Raw genomic sequence first — 21,382 nt, 5'->3', positions numbered from 1 at the left:
TTCCACCTTAAAAAGGCAATGAAATTCAGCCATGGTGAAGAAACGCTCTTACCTTGTGTGGTCTATAGTATCCATCAATACAGGTTTCACAATTAATTCCCACGGTGTTCTGCAGGCAATTGATGCAAACCCCTCCTCCTCGGAACTGTCCAGCAGTATTCAAACTTCTCCTCTGATTTGCAACACTTTCATCATAGTAACAGTCTTGGGCTTTATTGTGACAATTACATTCTAGGAGAATTTTAACATATCAATTAATATATTATGTCTTACATAAAGAAAAGCTTTCCCTCCCTAAATATGTTTCTATGACCATAAATTCAATTAAAATCCCAGAATAAGTAATTTTAATAGGATATGGGCAATCTTATGGAGGACAATTGGGAGTAGCCATCAAAATTATGAACATGCATACCCATTTGACCCCTCAACCTATCTTCTAGGATCATAATCCTGCAAAAGTACCTGCACTTAGGAACATAAAGGCTTATTCATTGCACCACTGTTTGTTAACAAAAAATAGGTAACGACCAAACTATCCATGGATAGGTAGCTATTTTAATTATACTGCATCTATTTAATGGAATTCAGTAGTACTGTTTTCAAAAAACAGCATTTCAATAGAGAACAAACTGGTGGTTACCAGACAGGAGTCTTGTGGGGGGTGGGTAAAATTGGTGAAGGGGATGAAGAGCACACTTATCATGACGAACATTGAGTAATGTATAGATTGTTGAATTACTATATTGTAGACTCAAAACTAACATAACACTGAGTGTTAATTATACTGGAATTAAAATAATAAAATAAAATAATAAGACTAGCAATTCATATTGCTAAAAGAGGAAAAACTTCAAAACATATTGTTAAATATAAAGCAATGTATAGAATGGCATGCATAGCATGGCAGGTTCTATGTACAAATTATGTTGGGGGAAGGAATATGTTGATATATGCTTCATTTGCATAAAAATTTCAGGAAGAATATAGTAAGAAATAGTAAAAAGTGGAAAGGATGGAGAAAAAATGGAAACAATACTTTTTACTACATATTTTTACATATTGGTAGATGTTGGAATTGTGGGAATATATTGCCTACTTAAAAATTAAATCCAAGTTAATAAAGAATAAATTAACATATGGGAAGAAGAACCATAGGTAAATTAGCAAATCCCTAAAGATGCATGTGGGCCTTAATACTTTAAACTGTATTAAGGTAATAAGGAACTATTTGACTATCTAAGAAAACAAGTTACATACTAATCACAATGTTAAGCCATCATAAAACATATTAAAAAGGAAAAGAACTACATTCTTCCATTCTCAATGGACCTACTTTCACACGTGTTGCCAGCAGAAACAGTGCCAGGCCGCCAGGGCTGCTGGTGGTACCCCGGACAACACCTACTGCAGCTCTCTCCACAGGTGTTATGTTCACACTGACACTGTAGTTTCTAGATATAGGGAATACAAAATTGCATCTGGAAATTAACCTGTATATTTTTTTAACTTTATTTTTAAAAGAACTTATCAAGTCACATATCTAGCACGATGGTACAACTGAGCACATATGGTTATATCAAAACATATTGGCATTACTTTTTAGAGAAAAATATATACACGTGACCTGGTTATAAACAGAAGTGAGGAGGAATAAAACAAAACTAAAAATAAAGTGGGTTCATGAACAAAAAGTTTTCAAAATAAGATACACTGATATTAAGGGTTTATAAGCTCCTGGGGGTGCTTGGGTGGTTCAGTCTGTTGAGTGTCTGCCTTTGGCTCAGGTCATGATCCTATGGTCCTGGGATTGAGTGCCACTTCAGGCTCCCTGTTGGGCAGGGAGCCTGCTTCTCCCTCTCCCTCTCCCTCTCTACTATCTTTCCCTCTATCTCAAAGAAAGAAAATCTTTTTTCAAAAAGGGTTTATACGTTCCTATTAATAATTTCCTTGATCTTCCTAGTTTTCAGCCTCGAAAGAGGTAATCCTATTCAAGAGTCAGAAAATCAAAAGACTGGTTGGGGGAGATAACAAGTCACTTCATTTAAGTTGTTTAAGAGGAGACAGTGTCATATCATTCACTTAGTATTATGCTAAAACGAGTAAACTTGAATTTCTAATGATTTAGTACCACAAACATGGAAGATGGAGAAAATGGGAGGAGATGAATAATTATTTTAAAAAATACATAAGCATAATTTATAACTGCATGGTTTTTGCTTTACGGTTGTTACAGAGAAAAGAGCTTCATAATTCAACAGGCCACTGAATTGTATACTTGAAAATGGTTAAAATGGTAAATTTTATGTTACCTATATTTTACCACAAAGAATTCATATAGTAAATGCTTGATTAGAACTATATCTTCCAAACAAAAAATAAGAAAAGAAATAAAAGGTATCCTAATTTCTAAGGAAGAAATAGTAAAGTTTTCACTATGCGCAGATGACATATTACTATATATGGAAAACCCTAACAACTCTACCAAAAATTTAGTAGAACTTATAAATGAATTCTGTAAAGTTGCAGGATACAAAATTAATGTACATAAACCTGTTGCATTGCTATATACTAATAATGAAGCAACAGGAAGGAAAATTAAGAAAGCAATTGCATTTACAATTACACCAAAAACAATAAAACAACCAGGAGTAAATGTTACCAAAGAGGTAAAAGAAATGTACTCTGAAAACAATAAAACACTGATGAAAGCAATTCGAGATGACACAAAGAAATGGAAAAAAAATTCCATGCCCATGGATTGGAAGAACGAATGTTGTTAAAATGTCTATACTATCCGAAGTAATCTACAGATTTAATGCAATTCCTGTCAAAATACCAACAGCATTTTCACAGAATTAGAACAAACAATCCTATAATGTGTATGGAACCATAAAAGATCTCAAATAGGGGATCCCTGGGTGGTGCAGCGGTTTGGCGCCTGCCTTTGGCCCAGGGCGCGATCCTGGAGACCCAGGATCGAGTTCCACATCGGGCTCCCGGTGCATGGAGCCTGCTTCTCCCTCTGCCTGTGTCTCTGCCTCTCTCTCTCTCTCTCTCTCTCTCTCTCTCTGTGTGACTATCATAAAAAATTAATTAATTAATTAATTAATTAAATAAAAATTAAAAATTAAAAAATCTCAAATAGCCAAAGCAATGTTGAAAATACAAAACTGGAGATACCACAATTCCAGATTTTAAGTTATATTACAAAGCGATAGTAATTAAAGCAGTATGTACTGGCAGAAAAATAGACACATAGATCAATGGAATAGAACAGAAAACCAAGAAATAAACCCACAATTATATGGTCAATTAATCTTTGACAAAGGAGGAATGAACATACAATGAGAAAAAGACAGCATCTTCAACAAATGGTTTTGGAGGGATCCCTGGGTGGCGCAGCGGTTTGGCGCCTGCCTTTGGCCCAGGGCGCGATCCTGGAGATCTGGGATCGAATCCCACATCGGGCTCCCGGTGCATGGAGCCTGCTTCTCCCTCTGCCTCTCTCTCTCTCTGTGTGTGACTATCATAAATAGATAAAAATTTAAAAAAAAAATAAAAAATGTATATTTATTAAAAAAAAACAAATGGTGTTGGAAAAATTGATCAGTTACATGCAAAAGAATGAAACTGGACCACTTTTTTTTTTTTTTTACCATACGCAAAAATAAAACTCAAAAGGGATTAAAGACCCAATGTGAGGCCTAAAACCATAAAAATCTTTGAAGAGAGCACAGGCAGTAATTTCTCTGACATAGACCACAGCAACATTTTTCAAGATACATCTCCCAAGGTAAGAGAAATAAAAGCAAAAATAAACTACTAGGACTACGTCAAAATAAAAAGTTTCTGCATAGCAAAGGAAACAATCAACTAAAATAAAAGTAACCTATTTAATGGGAGAAGACATTTGCAGATGACATATCCAATAAAGAGCTGGTATCCAAAATATGTAAAGAACTGCTACAATTCAACACCCCAAAAAACAAATAATCCAATTAAAAAATGGGCAGAAGAAATGAATAGATATTTTTCCAAACAAGACATCTAGGTGGCTAATAAATACGTAAAAAGATGCTCAACATCACTCATCAACAGGGAAATGTAAATCAAAACTACAATGAGATATCACCCCTTACCTGTCAATGCCTAAAATCAACAATCCAAGAAACAACAAGTATTGGTGAGGATGTGGAGAAAGGGGGACCAACCCTCTTGTACTGTCGGTGAGAATGTAAACTGGTGCAATCACTATGGAAAAGAGTATGGAGGGTCCTCGAAAAGTTAAAAATAGAACTGACCCTGATCCAGCAATTGTGCTACTGGGTATTTACCCAATAAATACAGAAATGCTAATTCAAAGGGGTACATGCATCCTATGTTTATTGCACCACTATTTACAATAGCCGAACTATGGAAGCAGCCCAAATGTCCATCAATAGATGAATAAATAAAGAAGAAGTGGTATGTATACATAGAATGGAATATTATTCAGCCATAAAAGGAATGAAATCTTGCCATTTGCCACATGGATAGAGCTAGAGAGTATAATGCCAACTGAAATAAGTCAGCCAAAGAAAGGCAAAATACCATATGTTCTCACTCCTATGTAGAATTTAAGAAACAAAACAAATGAGCACAGGTGAGAAAAGAAACAGAGGCAAAAACCAAGAAACAGACTCTTAATTATGGGTAACAAACTGATGGTTATCAGAAGGGAGGGGTGTGGAGTACAGAGGCTGGGTGAAATTGGTGATAGAGATTAAAGAGTATGCTTATCATGTTGAAAAAAAAATCTGCTTTGTCCTGGACATACTAGGAAAATGAAAAAAGAAACATATCCTCCCAAAAAAGTGTAATAAAATTGTTCAAAAAAAATGAAACCAGTTAAATTATCTGAAGAATCTTTTTGAAGCATGATTTTATGCCTTTTGACATCTGCCTTGAATAAAAAACAATAAGGCAAACACTGTAGCTATAACTTATATTTTAAAGTTTTAATAAACTGTAAAATAGTAGAACTCACCTTTGTAGTTTCATCCCATGGGCAGCTACTAGCATGGCCATAACAAATACACATTCCTCCAACAGAAATGTCTTTGATGGAATAGTAATACTAAGGAAAAGAAAGTGACAAAGATTAAGGCCTCTTCTATTTAAGTTAAGAGAAAATGTTGGGCTCTCCAACAAATAGTTCAGTTGTTACTGGTAACCTAAAAAATAATTATTATACATTTTAAACTATATTTCATACACAAAGAATTCTTATGTTGATTTAAAATAAATGCCCAAATGAGCTCATCAACAGAAGTCAAAGTCTAAGAGAAATTCTTTTATTTATTTATTTATTTATTTATTTATTTTTTTTGTCTAAGAGAAATTCTTAACTTGGCTGCACCTTATACCAGGCAGTCATATTCAAAACCCATAACTAATAATCCTAAAAAATATTGCTACTTTGAGTACAGCACTATATAACTGAATAGAGTACTTTATACAAAAGATAATAACTCATGACCGAGTAGGATTTTTCCCTAACATGAAAAGTTAGTACAACACACAAAAATCAGTAAATGTTAATCAATCACCCTATTAATAGAATAAAGGTGAAAAAAATAATTTGATTATTTCAAGAGTCACGAAAACCATGGAACAGAATTTAACACCATTCATTAAAAAAACTCAGCAAACCAGTAGAAGAGAATCTGCTCAGCCCTAATAAAGAGAATCCATGAAAAACTGAGAGCTAGCAGTGAAGATTAAGTGCTTTCCTCTTACAATCTGCTCTCGTCATTTCCATTCCACATCTATGGGAGGTGCCAGCCAGTGCAATAATGCAAAAGAAAAGGAATCAAAAGCGTAAAGGGTGCAAGTAAGACGAAACTCTTATTATTTATAGATGATATTATTGTGTACTTGGGAAAATTAAAAACAAAAGAAAAAAATCCATACTAGAAACAATCTGTGACTTCAGCAATATCCTAGTATGTAAAACCAATAAACAAAATGGACTATACTAGCAATGAACAATGGAAAATAAAATTTAGAAGGCAATCTATTAAGGCTAATGAGCAAAAATATATAACACTTAAGAATAAATTGAAAGTAGATGTACCAAAAAAACAAACAATAAAACACTCCCAAGAGGAACTAGAGAGGACCAAGACAAGTGGAGACATACAGCATCTTCACGGATTAGGTGATCCAATATCGTCAAAACATCTTCCAAAATCCTTCCCAAACTGATCTATCTATCCAGTGGAAAATCTTAGCAGGATTTTTTGGGGGAGCAGAAATTAACAAAGCCATTCTAAAATTTATAAGGAGATGAGACAAAATGAGCCTAGAAGAGCAAACGATCTTGATAAAACTAGGTTGGACTTATTATAGTACCTGACTTCAAGACTTCAATCCAAAAAACTATAGCAATCAAGAAAGTTTGTTATTGGCATAAAGACAAATAGATCAATGGAATATCAGAGTCTGGAAATAGAAACAGACAATAGTAAGGTCAAATAATTTTCAATAAAGCACCGAAACAATTTTATGGAGAAAAGTACTTTCAACAAATGGTGCTGGAACAGCTGCATGCATATATGGGGAAACAAAAGGCCTTGACCTCTACCTCACACCAAACACAAAAATTAATTTGAAAGACGATAAATGTAAAAGCTAAAACTATAAAGCTACTAGACAGATGCATAGGATAACATCCTTGCAAACCTGGAATAAAAAAGTATTTTTCAGAAAGGACAGAGAAAGCATTAAGTATAAAAGAAAAAATAATATACTGGATTTCATTAAAATTAAAACCTCTCAAATATCATGGGAATGTGAATAAGCAAGCTTCAAACAGAGAAGATATTTGCAACATAGATACCTGACAAAGGATTTGTACACAAAATATATAAAGGTCTTTTTTTTTTTTTTTTTTAAAGGTCTTTTACAGTTCTGTAATCAGGAGATAAAAATGATCCAAATGAAAAATGAGCAAAAATATTCAATCAGACACCAATAAGCAACTATCAACATATGTCATCAGGGAAATGCAAATTAACATCACAAGGAGGTGCCACCATATGCACATCAGAGTGACTGATGTGAAAATGGGTGACAATCCAAATCTGTGACAGTGTGTCATGCAAAAGCAGGCTCACACATTGCTGGTCTGCAAAATGGTACAACTTTCCATAAGGCTTAACAAATTCTTAAATACTAAACACACAGCTACCCTCTAACTCAGTAATTCCACTCCTGGTTTATCCAAGGAATTTGAAAATATGTGTCCACAAAAGCCTTATACACTTACTTGAAATCTGTACATCTTATTGAATGTTTTTTGAATGAGTTATAACTCGGACTTTAACATTTCCCTTTAAGTGAAAACAAGAGCAACATGCTTGCTGAAGATCAAACATGGAGCCAGACCAGAATGTGAAGAGCAATACCGCAACATTCACTACGTCACGTCACTATGGGATGGGGGGAGGGGGTCTGAGGGTAGGAGGTCAGAACCATCCCCCAGTTAAGAGGTAGCATGTTAAACAAAGCATATATAATGATCTTCAATGAAATAAGAAAAAAAAAAAAAAAGGCTAACTCAGGAGGACAAAGCCAACCAAAAAGAAAAATCTACTTTCCTTAAACAAAATAAACTTTTCACAATGGGCAGGAGCCCTGCCATGGACTCACTCGTCTTGTAACAATAGGATCAAGGTCTATAGGGTCACGGTGGCTCAGGGTCATGAGATCGGCATTGAGGGTTCTAATGCGCTGTAAGCGAAGGCGAATGTATCGTGCAGAAGTAAACTCCAACAGCTTGGGTGAAAGGTCATCAGCACTCGGTCTGCCATTGATTAGTGATGTATGAATCTAAAGATAAATGAACAAATGTCAATTTTAAGCAGGCAAAAATATATCCCTGATTGTTTAACTTCAGGACATAATCTTTACTATCTAAAATCAAACCAAACAACTAGATTCTTGTAGAAACCCAACATTTGTTAATTACTACTTGTGAACACCATGATCACAAAATATTTTCAGTTAATTTAAAGTTCCAGCATCTCAGAAATTGTTAGACAACTTAACGGGACCACTTCTCCCAGTGTCCAGGGTATTTTATTTTATTTTATTTCTTTGTTTCCCAGAGTTAGGAGTCTCTCATGGTTTTTCTTCCTCTCTAATTTTTCCTCACTTAGTTCCCCACATTCCCTTACATTCCCTTTCATTATTTCTTATATTCCACATATGGGTGAAACCATACGAAAATTGTCTTTAAGAGGATCTGAGAGTTACAGATTCATGGCAGACAGAAAATTGAAGGGCTCTTCTAGAAAGGAAGAAATCAATAAGATGAAATGTATGGGTTACAACATCAATCATTAGGAGACTCCTGTCAATACCTTAAACACAGCCAGATATTAGGTTAAAGATCTCTGTAATCCATACTACAAGAGATCCACTTTTGTTGGCTCTTAAAACTGCTGTCCTCACATCTGAGGTGAGGGCTCTGGAGAAAAACCAGATATTACTGCAGTGGGCACAGTACCTCTCCATGCTCAAGTGGCACCAGTCTAGAATAGTAGGAGGTGCAGATCACTTCGTCATCGGCCCTGTAGGTGGGTGGCCCCCGTCTTGGAGTGATATTGTAACGAGTCAAACACTCTGTGTCACTGACTGCATAGTACTGCCAGGGGCTAAATGTGGTGCCATCCAGAGAACGCTCCAAAATCCAGTTTCCAGGTCGAGGGGCGTTAGCAGCTTTGATAATGACATAGGCAACTTGAAAGACCTGAAACAAAGACACTGAGAAATCTTAATCAAGAATCAGTAGCAACGGCTCAAAAATAAAGCACCTCTTGAAAGAAGTATTGTCTGATGATCGCCAATGTCTCCTAAGGCTTTTGAGTGTAATTGCTTTATAAATGCTGATCAGAAATAGGTCTTATGAATGTTCTCCTGGTGACATCACATTTCAAAATAAACTTGAAAAAGCACTCACAAATAAATTTGTATTATTACAATTATTATTAACAGTATTAATATTAATATAAGTGCTTGTTCTCTTGTTTCTGGTGTCTTTCCATCTGGATTCTGAATGATAATAGTGACATTACATTCCACTAATAGTAGCTTTAATGTATTTCTTTAAGTAATTTGGAAGTAACACGTCTGAATATGAGGGGAAAAAAGTCAGTCCACTACGTGTGTGCCTATTTGAATGACGTAAATCCAAAGCATGAACAATACCAAAGCTGACAAGGATGTGAACAACAGGAACTCCCGTTAACTGTTTATGGGAATGCAAAATGGTAAAGCTGCTTGCAAATGCAGTTTGCCAGTTTCTTAAAAAAATTAACCACATTCTTAGCATACATCCCGGCAACTGCACTCCTTGGTATTTACCTAAATGAATGGAAAACTTCCATAGATGAATAGATAAACAAAGTGTGATACATCTATACAATAAAGTATTATGCAGTGATAAAAAGAAAGAAGCTCTCACACTACAAGCTAAATGCATGTTGCTAAGTGAAAGAGCCAATCTGAAAAGGCTGCAATATAATATAATTCCTTATCCATTCTGGATAAGGTAAAAACACAGAGACAGTAAAAAGATCAACAGTTGCCAAGGATTGGGGGAAAGAGGGATGAATAGGGGCCCACAGAGGATTCTTAGGGCAGTGAAGCTATTCTGTACAATAGAATACCAATAGTTGGATAGCATAGTTGTGGACACATGTCATTACATATTTGTCAAAACCCATAGAATGTGCAACATAATGAGTGAAACAATGTAAACAAGGGACTTAATTAATAACAATATATCCACATCAGCTCATCAGTTGAAACAAGTGTTTTACACTAATGCAAGATGAGAATAAGAAGGGAAATGGGTGCAGAGGAGTGAGGGCGATATGGGACTCTGCACTTAACACACATTTTTCTGTAAACATTAAAAACTGTTCTAAAAGATGAAAAAGATTCATTGAGAAAGAAATAAAAAGTCAGAAAAGTGTAGAGCTGGCATATAGGGAAAAAGAGGATGTAGATGACCAAGGTATGAATAGACTAGCCAGGTAAATCTTGGATCTGGAAAGGACTCTTGTCACTATGTAGCCTCAAATTCAGCATTAAGAAGGAATCATCTCTCCACCAACCAGCCCCTCCAGGACTACCACAGTGACAGGAAATTCATTTACTCCTAATATAGTTCTTTTGTTTTATGTAAATTTCCTCTGTTGGGGGATCTTTCCCTGGATTGATTCTCAAAGTGCCTCATAAATTCCACGCTCTGGAGCTGTGGAAAAGATGTTCATTGATTTCATGTAACTCTCTTTCAAACATTTAAATATAACAATCATATATCACCTCCAGAACCCAAAGTTGTCAGCCTCGACTTTCTGTTTACCTGAAAACACTCAATCTCACAAGACCTCATTGCCTTGTCGTCATGCCCTGGACACAACCTTCCTTTAACCCACAGTTCCCGTGAACTGAATACAAAACTCCAAATGTTTTCTGAATTGGGAAAACAGTAAAGACATCATGTCCTTTGTTTCAGTAATTCAGCCTTAGCAAGCATTCGCTTTCCTGTTAGTAAACCTAGATCACAAGATTGCAGGAGCAACAACACAGAAAAATGCCTTTTTCCATGTGAACCGCTATTTACTCTGGATTTCCTGTAACCCAAATTGATAGAGGATTTTTTTTAAACCAAAGTGAAAAATTTTTTAATCTTTTAAATATATATGTTATATATGTAAAGAAATATGTATGCACATGTGCGTTTATGTGAACGTATGTGTGTGTGTATACATACATATGTGTATGCATTGGGAAGGAAGTTATTATTCACTTATTCTGAGTCTTATTGTCCCTGGATATTTTGCTTTTCTTGCTTTTGGGTTTAGCATTTTAGCCCTCTCCTATTCTGGGAACACAAGAGCTTCTTAATGTTAATCTGCCATAAGCCAAATAATTTTATACTCACCTACTGAATCATTCTCTGGGAGAGACAATTATATTCCATTATCGTAACTCTATTCACCTTCAAGAAAAAGCCTCCAACCAAGCTTAGTCTGCTTGAAGTGTGTCTGATATTTTGCTAATCCATATTCATCATGTGCTATTTTCCTTTAACATGCAACCACTGCTTCTCAAGCATATTAGAAGTAAAACAACATTCTCAGGTTTTAGTAATGAGGAAAATGACCAGCTCTGTACTGTTATTAATGCCTCGAAGTAGAACTGAACAGTCTATGTTTAAAAATCTAAAACCATTTTTATCAATTAAGGCTACTTTTTTTTTTAAAGATTTTATTTATTCATGAGAGACACACACAGAGAGAGGCAGAGAGACACAGGCAAAGGGAGAAGCAGGCTCCCTGTAGGAGAGACTGATACCAGACTTGATCCCAGGACCCTGGGGTCATGAACTGAGCCGAAGGGAGATGCTCCCACTGAGCCACCCAGGTGTCCCAATGAAAACCACTTTTAAAAATTAAAATAATGCAAAGACTATTTTGTCCTGGCATAAACATCTCCAAATATTCTCCTGTGAACACAGTTCCATGAGTTTTATTTTTGAGTATTTATTTTAAAGAACCTTTTCCCTGATTTTATAATTCATATATTTCATAATTTGTTTCCCCGATTTACTAAATGTTAATGTTACTGAAATACTGAACACTTCTGAGAAGTACCTGGCAATTAATCTGATTGTGTCCTCTAGAACTAGTCCTGAAGTATATCCAGAGTTTGTTACACAGCTTGGGGTAGGATACTTCCACCTTCTCAAAGATCCCGTGCTGTCCTGGAGCATGTTGCCAGACTCCATCCTTCACAGTTTTCCACTGGTTTTTACAGCGGTGCCCAAACTAACTGAAGGGAGAACATTCTCATCTTTATGTATTGCTTGTCCAATTGCTTTACAAATACCTTCACCATAGAAGTAGAATTCCATGATCATGGAAACCCGATCGTTCACCATTGATGAATATATTAAACTAGACCTTAAAAAATGGAGGTGCCCAAAGGCACGTGGGTGGCTCAGCTCAGCAGCTGACTCTTGATTTCAGCTCCAGTCATGATCTCAGGGTCATGGGATTGAGCCCCATTTGGGGCTCCAAGCTCAGCAGGGAGTCTGTTTGAGATCCTCTCCTTCTCCTCCTCCCCCTACTTGTGTTCTTTCTTTCTCTCTGAAATAAATAAATAATTTTTTTTTTTAATGGAGGTGCCCAGTGAGACAGTGCAGTGGGGCAGCCCATTAGAGAGGGATAGAAGGAAAGGAAATTCACAAAGACAGCTGAAATGAAATGCATTTACCTACTGTTTTCCAGTTTCACATTTAAAATGGAAAGAACTAGTAGGATGACTTCATGTGTACTGAGAATCATATGTGTATCATCTTATTTAATCCCAAACAACTCCTGAGTTCCAAATGATTGTTGTGCCCATTTTATATATTTGGAAACTGATATATAGAGAAATTAAGAGACGAGCTACTGAGTTGCAGGTCCCAATAAGAGCACTGGTCTCCAAATGTCCACATACACCTAAAGTTGACGAACTTCCCTTTTGTGGTCCCAAAATAAAAGACTCTTATATTCACTTGAATGCTGGGTTCACATACAAACAAGTGCAGTGGCAGCTGTTCCAGCTAACTCTGGAGTTTCTCTTGGGAGAGCCCAGGGTGAGCAGGGGGGTAGGAAAGGGAGAGAGTGTAAGAGACAAAAATGAATGACAGCTAATGCTAATGGAGCATTTACTGTGCCCAAGGACAATGCCAAGTGCTTCATTAGAATTATTAATGCTTCATTAGAATTATTAGCTTTTCTAATCCTACAGCTAAATTCTTCTTCTGAAGTACATATTGTTATCTCTGCCACTTTACAGATGAGAAAACCAAGGCATGGAAAGGTTTTGTAATCTCAAGATCTCACAGGTACTGAAATGTATACCACAGGGCTTTGAGCCCAGCAGTAATGATAGTGATAGTACCCAATCACTATGCCATGCTGCTAGGGATGACAAGAAAAAGGAAGGGCTAAGTTCTGGGCTGGGGGAAAAAAAAACCCAGATTTTCCATGATTGCAGTACCATGTTCTTGTATTTTTTGCAAACTTGTGTCAGTTTTCATACTGACGGCTTATCCATCTACAAGAAAATAACACCAAATGGAAGAACAACCAGAGGGAAGAAACATCAGGACGATTCCGCAAGGAAGGAAATGTTTAATTCTTATCTTAAGGCCTTGAGCTGTAAAGCTTGGCATTGTTCTCACAATCTCTCAATAGTCCTCAAGGACCCCACATCTGAGATCAAAACACAAACCAAGAAAGGGACTGTAAACTATAAATCTGTGAAAGAGGAAGTGGAATTATGAAGCATCTAAACAGTTTGTCCTCGCTCAAGCTATGTTATTGACTCCAAATGCATATGTTAAAGTCTAACCCCTATTACATCAGAGTGTGACTATATCTGCAGATAGGGTCAAGATGTAATTCAAGTTAAATGAGGCCATGCAGGTGAGCCCTAATCTCATACAACCGGTGACTTTAGAAGAAGATTAGGACACAGTTGAGCACAGACTAAAGGTGACCATATGGGGACACAGTGAGAAGCCACATGCAAGCCAGCAAGATAAGTTCCAAAAATCAACCCTTCCAACATGTTAACCTTGAACTTTTAGCCTCCAGAACTCTGTGTATATAAATTTCTGTTGTTTAATCCACACAGTCTTTGGTATTTGCAATGGCAGGTCTAGCAAATTAACATAAACTCTGATTCCCCAATTGTGCATTGATAAGCAGGTGCATTGATAAGCACATAGAAAAAGTGAGGGATTCTATGTTAGTATATAGAATCTTAAGTGTTTGCCCAAATGAAATCCATATTTCCATGTATTTTTGTTGCTTTTTTTGTGTGCATGGTTGACTAAATTGCCTTTTTTTCTCCATATAAGGTTGGCTGAACACAAGTTGATGATGCAAAGTTTTCACTAGACTCAGTCTCTGTGGTCTTGCCAAACCTGCAGCTGATACAGCCATTTCAAAATCCACCTTCATCATGGTTTTACACCAAGTGACTTTTGTTAATGATCACTGGAATGCACATAAACAGTGTCACATCAATAAAGTAGATGTACATCAAACACCACTTTCTACAGAGGAATCCAGACAGGAATTTCCATGTGGGCCACTGTCTTAACCTAAATATATATTAAATCCACCTCAGGCACAGGCATCTGAAAAATACAGATTGCCTAATTCTCCAACATTGGAGAATTACCAATGTATGTATGTGGAGAAGTCAAGTCTCTCCTCCCCACAGAAGCTCAGTTCCTCTCTTCTGGACCCCTGTGCATCATCTGTAGGAGGCCTAGATACCACTCAGGACCCCCAATGGAAATCCCCCATACAAGCACTTACCACCTCCATGGGAGTCACTAAACAGTGAACAGAGGAATGTTTTGTCTCTTACATGATGGAAAAGAGCTTTCTGCAGGCCAAAGATTTTTAGGTTATGAGTCAAATTACATTTTAAAAAGTTAAGTGTATTTGGTAAGTAATAGTGCTTAATTATCTCCTTATAAGTAGTGAATTTGTGTTTCATAAGCATTATTCCTTATGTTATTAGAACATAAAATTCAAAATGATCATTTGAATTAATATTTGTTACTCAAGAATATAGAAGTTATTATTTACTAGAAGGCCAATTACTACCACAGACACGAATGACTTCTGCTTTTAGGGTGTCTATCACTCAAGCACTTATTCAGTTGATAAACATGTGAAGTAGTGAAAGAAGTCTGGGGCTAAGAAGTCTCCTTGGCACATAGAATATATGTGATACACATTGTAGGTCAATACACATTGTAGGTGAACTTTTATAGCCAATTACCTTAAAATGTCACTTATACCATATTTTAGTTTGCCCTTTTACTGTTATCTCATTTTAGGACCAGGGTACAAAATTAACAGAAGGAAATATCTTTGTGAATGAGAAGAGAACTTTGGAATAAAACTAGGTTTGTTTTTCTTTAAATCTGGTGCTGTCATTTAAAGTGGAAAATAAACATGTCGGGATGCCTGGGTGGCTCAGCAGTTGAGTGTCTGCCTCTGGCTCAGGTCACAATCCTAAATTCCTGGTATCGAGTCCCACATCAGACTCCTCACATGAAGCCTGCTTCTCCCTCTGCCTCTCTCTCTCTCTCTCTCTCTCTCTCTCTCTCTCTTTCTGTGTGTGTCTCTCATGAATAAATGAATAAAATCTTTAAAAAAATAAAAATGTCAAAATCAAATCTTCTCCCCTCCCCCTGCAGCTTTCTTTTCCTTTTGCCTTTTCTTTTCTTTTTAAATATTTTATTTACTTATTCATAGAGACAGAGATAGACAGAGAGAGAGAGAGAGAGAGAGAGAGAGAGAGGCAGAGACACAGGCAGAGGGAGAAGCAGGTTCCATGCAGGGAGCTTGACATGGAACTCCATCCCGGGTCTCTAGGATCACGCCCTGGGCTGAAGGCAGCGCTAAACCGCTGACCCACCAGGGCTGCCCTCCTTTTGCCTTTTCTTTTTATTTATTTATTTTTAAAGATTTTATTTATTTATTCATGAGAGACACGGGCGGTGGGGGTGGGCAGAGACACAGGCAGAGGAGAAGCAGGCTCCATGCAGGAGCCCGATGTGGACTTGATCCAGGGACTCCAGGATCACGTCCTAGGCCAATGGCAGGTGCTAAACTGCTGACCCACCAGGGATCCCCCTGCCTTTTCTTTTTATTGCAGAGAGGAGGAACTGGCTACCAGTAGTGACAAATTTAGATTGGGTAGATTTCTTTCTTTAAATTTTTTAAGATTCGTGTCTCAGAAGATCAGTAATGGCCACTTTTGAAGCAAGCACAGATACTTCCAGTAGACATTGAGGGAAAACCAAAAGTAATAAAGATGATCACTGATAAATGGAGGGCACAGCGATATCTGCCCGTCCAAACAGTAAATAATAATCTATAACCAGCAATCTGAAGATGGGAAAGGATATTCAGAACATCTGTCTGAAGCAGTTGTGTTTTTCATCAACTAGAAAAGCTATTTTAAAAAAGACCCGCCAGTAAGCTGTCCTATGGGCCACATGTCACAGTTTCCATTTAAGGACAACTAGTGGTATTTCAAAAGGAAAAGTGTCGAGCCACTTTCAGAAGTCAAAACTGGAAAGGAAGGGCTTGGTTTTCATTCCCCGTCTCAGTGTATTTCTCCACATAATTGTTCCCAGCGCTCAGTTGGGCCAAGTGCTCTAAAATGATTTCGCTAAGTTTTGTGGAAGATTAGTTGGAACCACCTCAAAAGCACAGGCGGGCATGTCATCAAATGTCCTTTGTGAGGATCTTCCCCATTTTTCCCATCCTGTGTCATGTGGCAGCCCAGCACCCCTAGAAGAATGAGATAAACCCACTTGTGAAATGGATTTAGAGGTCAAACACTGATTGAGCATCTGCTTTGCAATGAGGACTGTGGCAGATGCAACCAATACAGCAGCAGGTGGAGGACATGGTCAGCATGGGCAGGATGCCTTGATGGAAAAGCCAATGGCTAACCAAATCCCCAGGAAGACACAGGTGTTGAAGGTGTCTGGGTGTGGTGGGGGAAGCTAGCCTAGTCTGGAGAAGACGGGATGGTTGGGGAAGGCTTCTCTGAAAAGAGGGGAGGACTGAGGAGGAGATGTTTAGGTAAAGGGAGAGAAGGGACCAAGGGGCAGGGAGTGAAAAATCTGCAGGACCAGAGCACAGAGCAGTATAGAAATGGCAGGAGGCCAGGCTGGCTTGAGTGTAGATGGCCGGAGGGAGACTGAGTAGGGCATAGGTCCTTGCACCGTGTTCAAACTTTTAGACCATGAGAGAATCTTAAACTAGGGAGCTGCAGGGTCAACAGGCATGAACAGATCATGGAGCTGGATTTGGTGCCAGGAAAGCAGAAAAGATGGGAATGTTGATGTAGTAAAGACCAAGACCTAAGCAGAGAAAAGGTCAAAAAGATCAAGTGGGTCTTAGTGGGTTAGTGGGTTTTTTAAAGATCAAATGTGAATGAGAAAGAAAACACCAAGAGGCCAAGCAGAGCTCTCAACTTCTCAACTTCTTTTCACTTCATCTGCTAGAACTCCTGTTGGCCCATGATACCCTAGTTGCTCTAGCCTGTAGTTTCATATCCTTTCTTCTCCTTCTTTATCACACTCTACGAAAGTAAAAGGGGCCCCTAATCATTAAGCCTCACAAATCTATCTGGCAATACCATCCAGAAAAGCTGTGCAAATCTGCACTTGACTAACTCCACTAAACATTAACCTATTCGTTATACATTTACAACTCCTAGAAACAATAATTATGTGTTTCATTCCTTTGGTCAGGAAATCGTTTATAGTTTTAGCACTGGAGAGATTAGAAAGCATTTTTCTTTTGTTTTTGAAAGTCTTCACTCTTTAATGTGGAAAGTTGGTCTATGTCATATTTAAAGATTCTCATTTTTCTTCAGAGCATCTAACTTCATTGAGCATCTATCACTTGTCAGGCATTGAACTGATGGTTACCACATTTAAATCATCACATTTAAAGCTTTTTTAAAAAAAAGAATATCTAAATAAATGTCTTTCATTATGTCAATAGGAAGGCTTGTTTACTCAAAAAGATGCAGGAGGAATGTAAAATGGCATAGCCATTATGGAAGACAGTATGGCAGATCCTCAAAAAATTAATCATAGAATTACCTTTTGAGCCAGTAATTCCACTTCTGAGTATATGCCCACCAGAATTGAAAGCAGGGACTCAAAGGGATACCAGTATATCAATGTCTATAGGAGCACTATTCACAATACCCAAGTGATGGAAATAACCCAAATACCCATCAATGCATACATGGGAAAACAAGCTTTGGGATATCCCACTAATGGAATATTATTCAGCCTTAAAAAAGAATGAAATTCTAATATATTCTACAACATGGATGAACCTTGAAAACATTATGCTAAGTGAAATAAGCAGACACAAAGGACAAATACTGTATGACTCCATCCACATCAGTTACCAAAAGTAGTCAAATTCATTGAGACTGAAATTAGAATTATGGTTAATTGGGGCTGGGGAGGGGCAGGAGGAAGAGGGAGTTAATGTACAAAGTTTCAATTTGGGATGAAGAGAAAGTTCTGGAGATGAATAGTGGTGATGGCTGTACAACAATGTGAATGTACTTAATGCCTCTGACCTGTACACTTAAAAAATGGTATAAAAGGCAATCTTATGTATATATTCCAAAGAAATAAAAAGATGTGAAAATAGGGAGAGAAAAGTAAACAGCATGAAAATTCAAGTTCTCATGGAAGGTGGAGATTTCTAAATTGACCTTGAGTGAGAGCATAGTATTTCCAGTCAGAGAACTCTGGAGAGGCCAATGAAGTCATAAAGAGGTCAAGCAAACAGTGCAGAGGGATGTCTGGAACCTTACCTTACCCATGACCCTATTTCTGTCATGTTCATATGAAGCCCTGGTAGGGCATGATAGTATTTCACAAAGTGCAACACCTGAGTGCTTCCTGCCTGGCCCCTAGGTCATTCTGGTATAAAGCAATAGATAACCCTCCATGGTGGCCATCTCAATGGAGGCCTACCACATGGTCATTTCACTAGCTTTCTTGTGCTTCTATTATATGAAGATAAAGGACAAATATGCTCTGATAACATGCCATAAAATATGAGAGAAGAGAGAAAATTTTAAATTAGAAGACTGACAATTCTTAGTCATCTTCTAAATATGAGGGAAAAGTTCTCAGAAACTATTGAATCTGCACTAGATCGGTCACTTGATCATTTACTTTTAAAAATATGATTAATGCCCAGATTTGATCAAAAACAATTCTAGAGGGGGTATGTGGGAGCTCTTGTACTTTCCACTCAATTTTTCTGTAAATCTAAAACTTTTCAGCAAAATAAAGTCTATTAGTTTTTCAGCAGCAAACTAAGCTTTTTACATATTATTATTATAGTTATCAGTTACTGGAAGAAAGTGTAAACCACCCCAGTTGGCTAATGAGTGGTTTTAAGACTTCACTAAACTTCTCAGGATGTCTTGGTTTGGACAGCTGTGGCTCCCCCGGCTAATAATCTGCAGGTTTTAATTTGATCTCACAGCTTTCCCAGCCTTCATTTCCGTACCTTATGGCGCATAAAGGGCAGGCCAGAGCGAGTCAGTGCCCTCCAAATATCTGTGAAAATATTTCAAAGGGATCTCAAATCTAAGAAAATGTACTGGAACAGACTGCCATCCTGGTCACTAGAAAGTTTACACTCTTGTCACTATGGCATTTGTGTCATCTCATCAAGACCAATGCTTACAGAGTAAGACATCCACAATCACTCCCCTAGTTAACATATTTTTAACTTCTTACCATCTAGAGAATTATAAAACTAAATTTGATGTTTTCCACAATTCAGGCTTAAAATGACAAATCCAGAGAATGTCTTCTCTACGTTCCACTGCATTATTCACAATGAATAATGTGAATATGAATCGATATATTCTTTACTTGTCTCACATTGTAAGTATAGTGTGAAATAATATATAGGAGAATACTTTATAAAATGCTTAGTACAGATGTAGGGGATCACTATCAGATGTTTAGATATTTTCCTCAAGTGCCATAGTTATTCTTCTGACAACTGGCACCTCTCAAAACAATGATATTTAGAGTCAATTCCATTTTTTCTCTTTTGTTACAATATGAAAATTATATCCTGCCTCTTGCATTGATACGCAAATATCTAAAAATGTCACCACCATGTTACAAGCAACTTGACTGCTCCCACGGAGATTAATAATCATGACATAATTTATCCATGTGAAGATAATAGACAAGAAAGAAATAAACAGTTTAAGCATCTGAATTCAACCTGACACTCCCAAATATATGTCTAATACAGTGACATACATCAATAAATACATGTTACATCACAAAAAGCACATGAGAAGACTAGCAAGATAGTGGAAGAGTAGGGTCCTCAACTCATCTGGTCCCACAAGTTTACCTAGATATCTTTCAAAACATCCTGAACACTTACGAATTTGACCTGAGATGTAAAGAGAGAACAGCTGGAAGGCTACAGAGAAAAAAGTTTTCGGTTCTAACAAGGTAGGAAGGAGAAAAGAAAAAAAAAAGAAAGAAAATGTGGGAGGGGAACTAGCCAGGTGAAAGCCTCTGGGGAACGAAAGCCCAGCCCTGGACAAGCAGGAACTCTAAAAATCTGCACCTGAGGGGATCCCTGGGTGGGGCTCAACGGTTTGGCGCCTGCCTTTGGCCCGGGGCGCGATCCCGGAGTCCGGGATCGAGTCCCGCATCCGGCTCCTGGCATGGTGCCTGCTTCTCCCTCCTGTGTCTCTGCCCCACCCCTCTATGTCTATCATAAATAAATAAATAAATAAATCTTAATAAAAAAAGAAAAAACATCTGCACCTGAGCTTCCCCTGATGGAAAAGTGCTCAGCAGGGAAATTGAGCAGAGTCACAGGAGGGGCCATGAAGCATCAAGATCCTCGGAGACACTTTAAGACTAGGGGCACCCGGGACAAAGCTCACTGCAAACTGCGGTCCAATCTTGGTAAAGGGATGGAGCACTGCAGCCCTCTGGGGCGCTTGAGAAAAGCCCTCTGGTTACACAGGCTGGCCCCGGAGATCCTTTTACCCTAGAGTCCAGCAATGGAGGGAGGTGGCTATCCTCCCTTCCCTTCGGGAGAGGTGGTCCCTGGGAGCGCGGGTCCAGCAGCACAGGGCCCTGGATCCAAGGGTACTAAAGCAGAAAAAGCTGGGGATCCTGTATTCCCCCTGGAACAGGCAGAAGCGGTGAGGGCACAGGAAAGCAAGAACTTTCCTGCCGCTGGGTGCCCCCAAGCTGTACAGATCAGTGCACTCCCCCAGGAGCATCTTGGCCAGTGTGGACTGGGAGACTGCGGGTAGTTACTCGCAGGGAGCCTGACTCCAGAGCTGGAAATCTGGCCGCCACCATTTTTTTGTTGTTCTTCTCTTCATTTCACCTTGCACCTGGGAGAGATGGGGACTCTAGGGAACTAAGGCCTCACAGGATAAACCTCTCATATTGAGCCCAGCACCTGGGCCGCCTGCACCCAGGCACTGACACCTGAGAATCAGCGCGGCAGACCCCTCCCCCAGAACTGCTGGAAGAACAAGGCGAAAGCCAGTTTATTGAACAAACAGCACTGGAAAGCTCCAGGACTGAGGGAAAATAGTATATAGAACTAGAGGGTCCTTTTCTTTCTTTCTTTCTTTCTTTCTTTCTTTCTTTCTTTCTTTCTTTCTTTCTTTCTTTTTTCATTATGACTCA

General features: G+C 38.0%; 1 protein-coding gene across 1 annotated transcript in view; it reads right to left on the bottom strand.

The window, feature by feature from the left end:
- LAMA1 (laminin subunit alpha 1) overlaps positions 1-21,382 on the bottom strand; it is a 156,199-nt gene that overhangs the window by 93,169 nt on the left and 41,648 nt on the right. Inside the window, exons 4-8 of the mRNA XM_077900013.1 lie at positions 8,555-8,797; positions 7,696-7,875; positions 5,030-5,119; positions 1,337-1,454; positions 53-231 (exon numbers count right to left, since the gene is read on the bottom strand). Coding sequence (XP_077756139.1) covers positions 53-231; positions 1,337-1,454; positions 5,030-5,119; positions 7,696-7,875; positions 8,555-8,797 — 810 coding nt within the window. The remainder of the gene's footprint in view (positions 1-52; positions 232-1,336; positions 1,455-5,029; positions 5,120-7,695; positions 7,876-8,554; positions 8,798-21,382) is intronic.

This window comes from Canis aureus, chromosome 6 (assembly GCF_053574225.1).
Source record: "Canis aureus isolate CA01 chromosome 6, VMU_Caureus_v.1.0, whole genome shotgun sequence".
NCBI lineage: Eukaryota > Metazoa > Chordata > Mammalia > Carnivora > Canidae > Canis > Canis aureus.
Note: the sequence above shows the minus strand (reverse complement) of the source record. Positions and strands in the feature narration are given on the sequence as shown.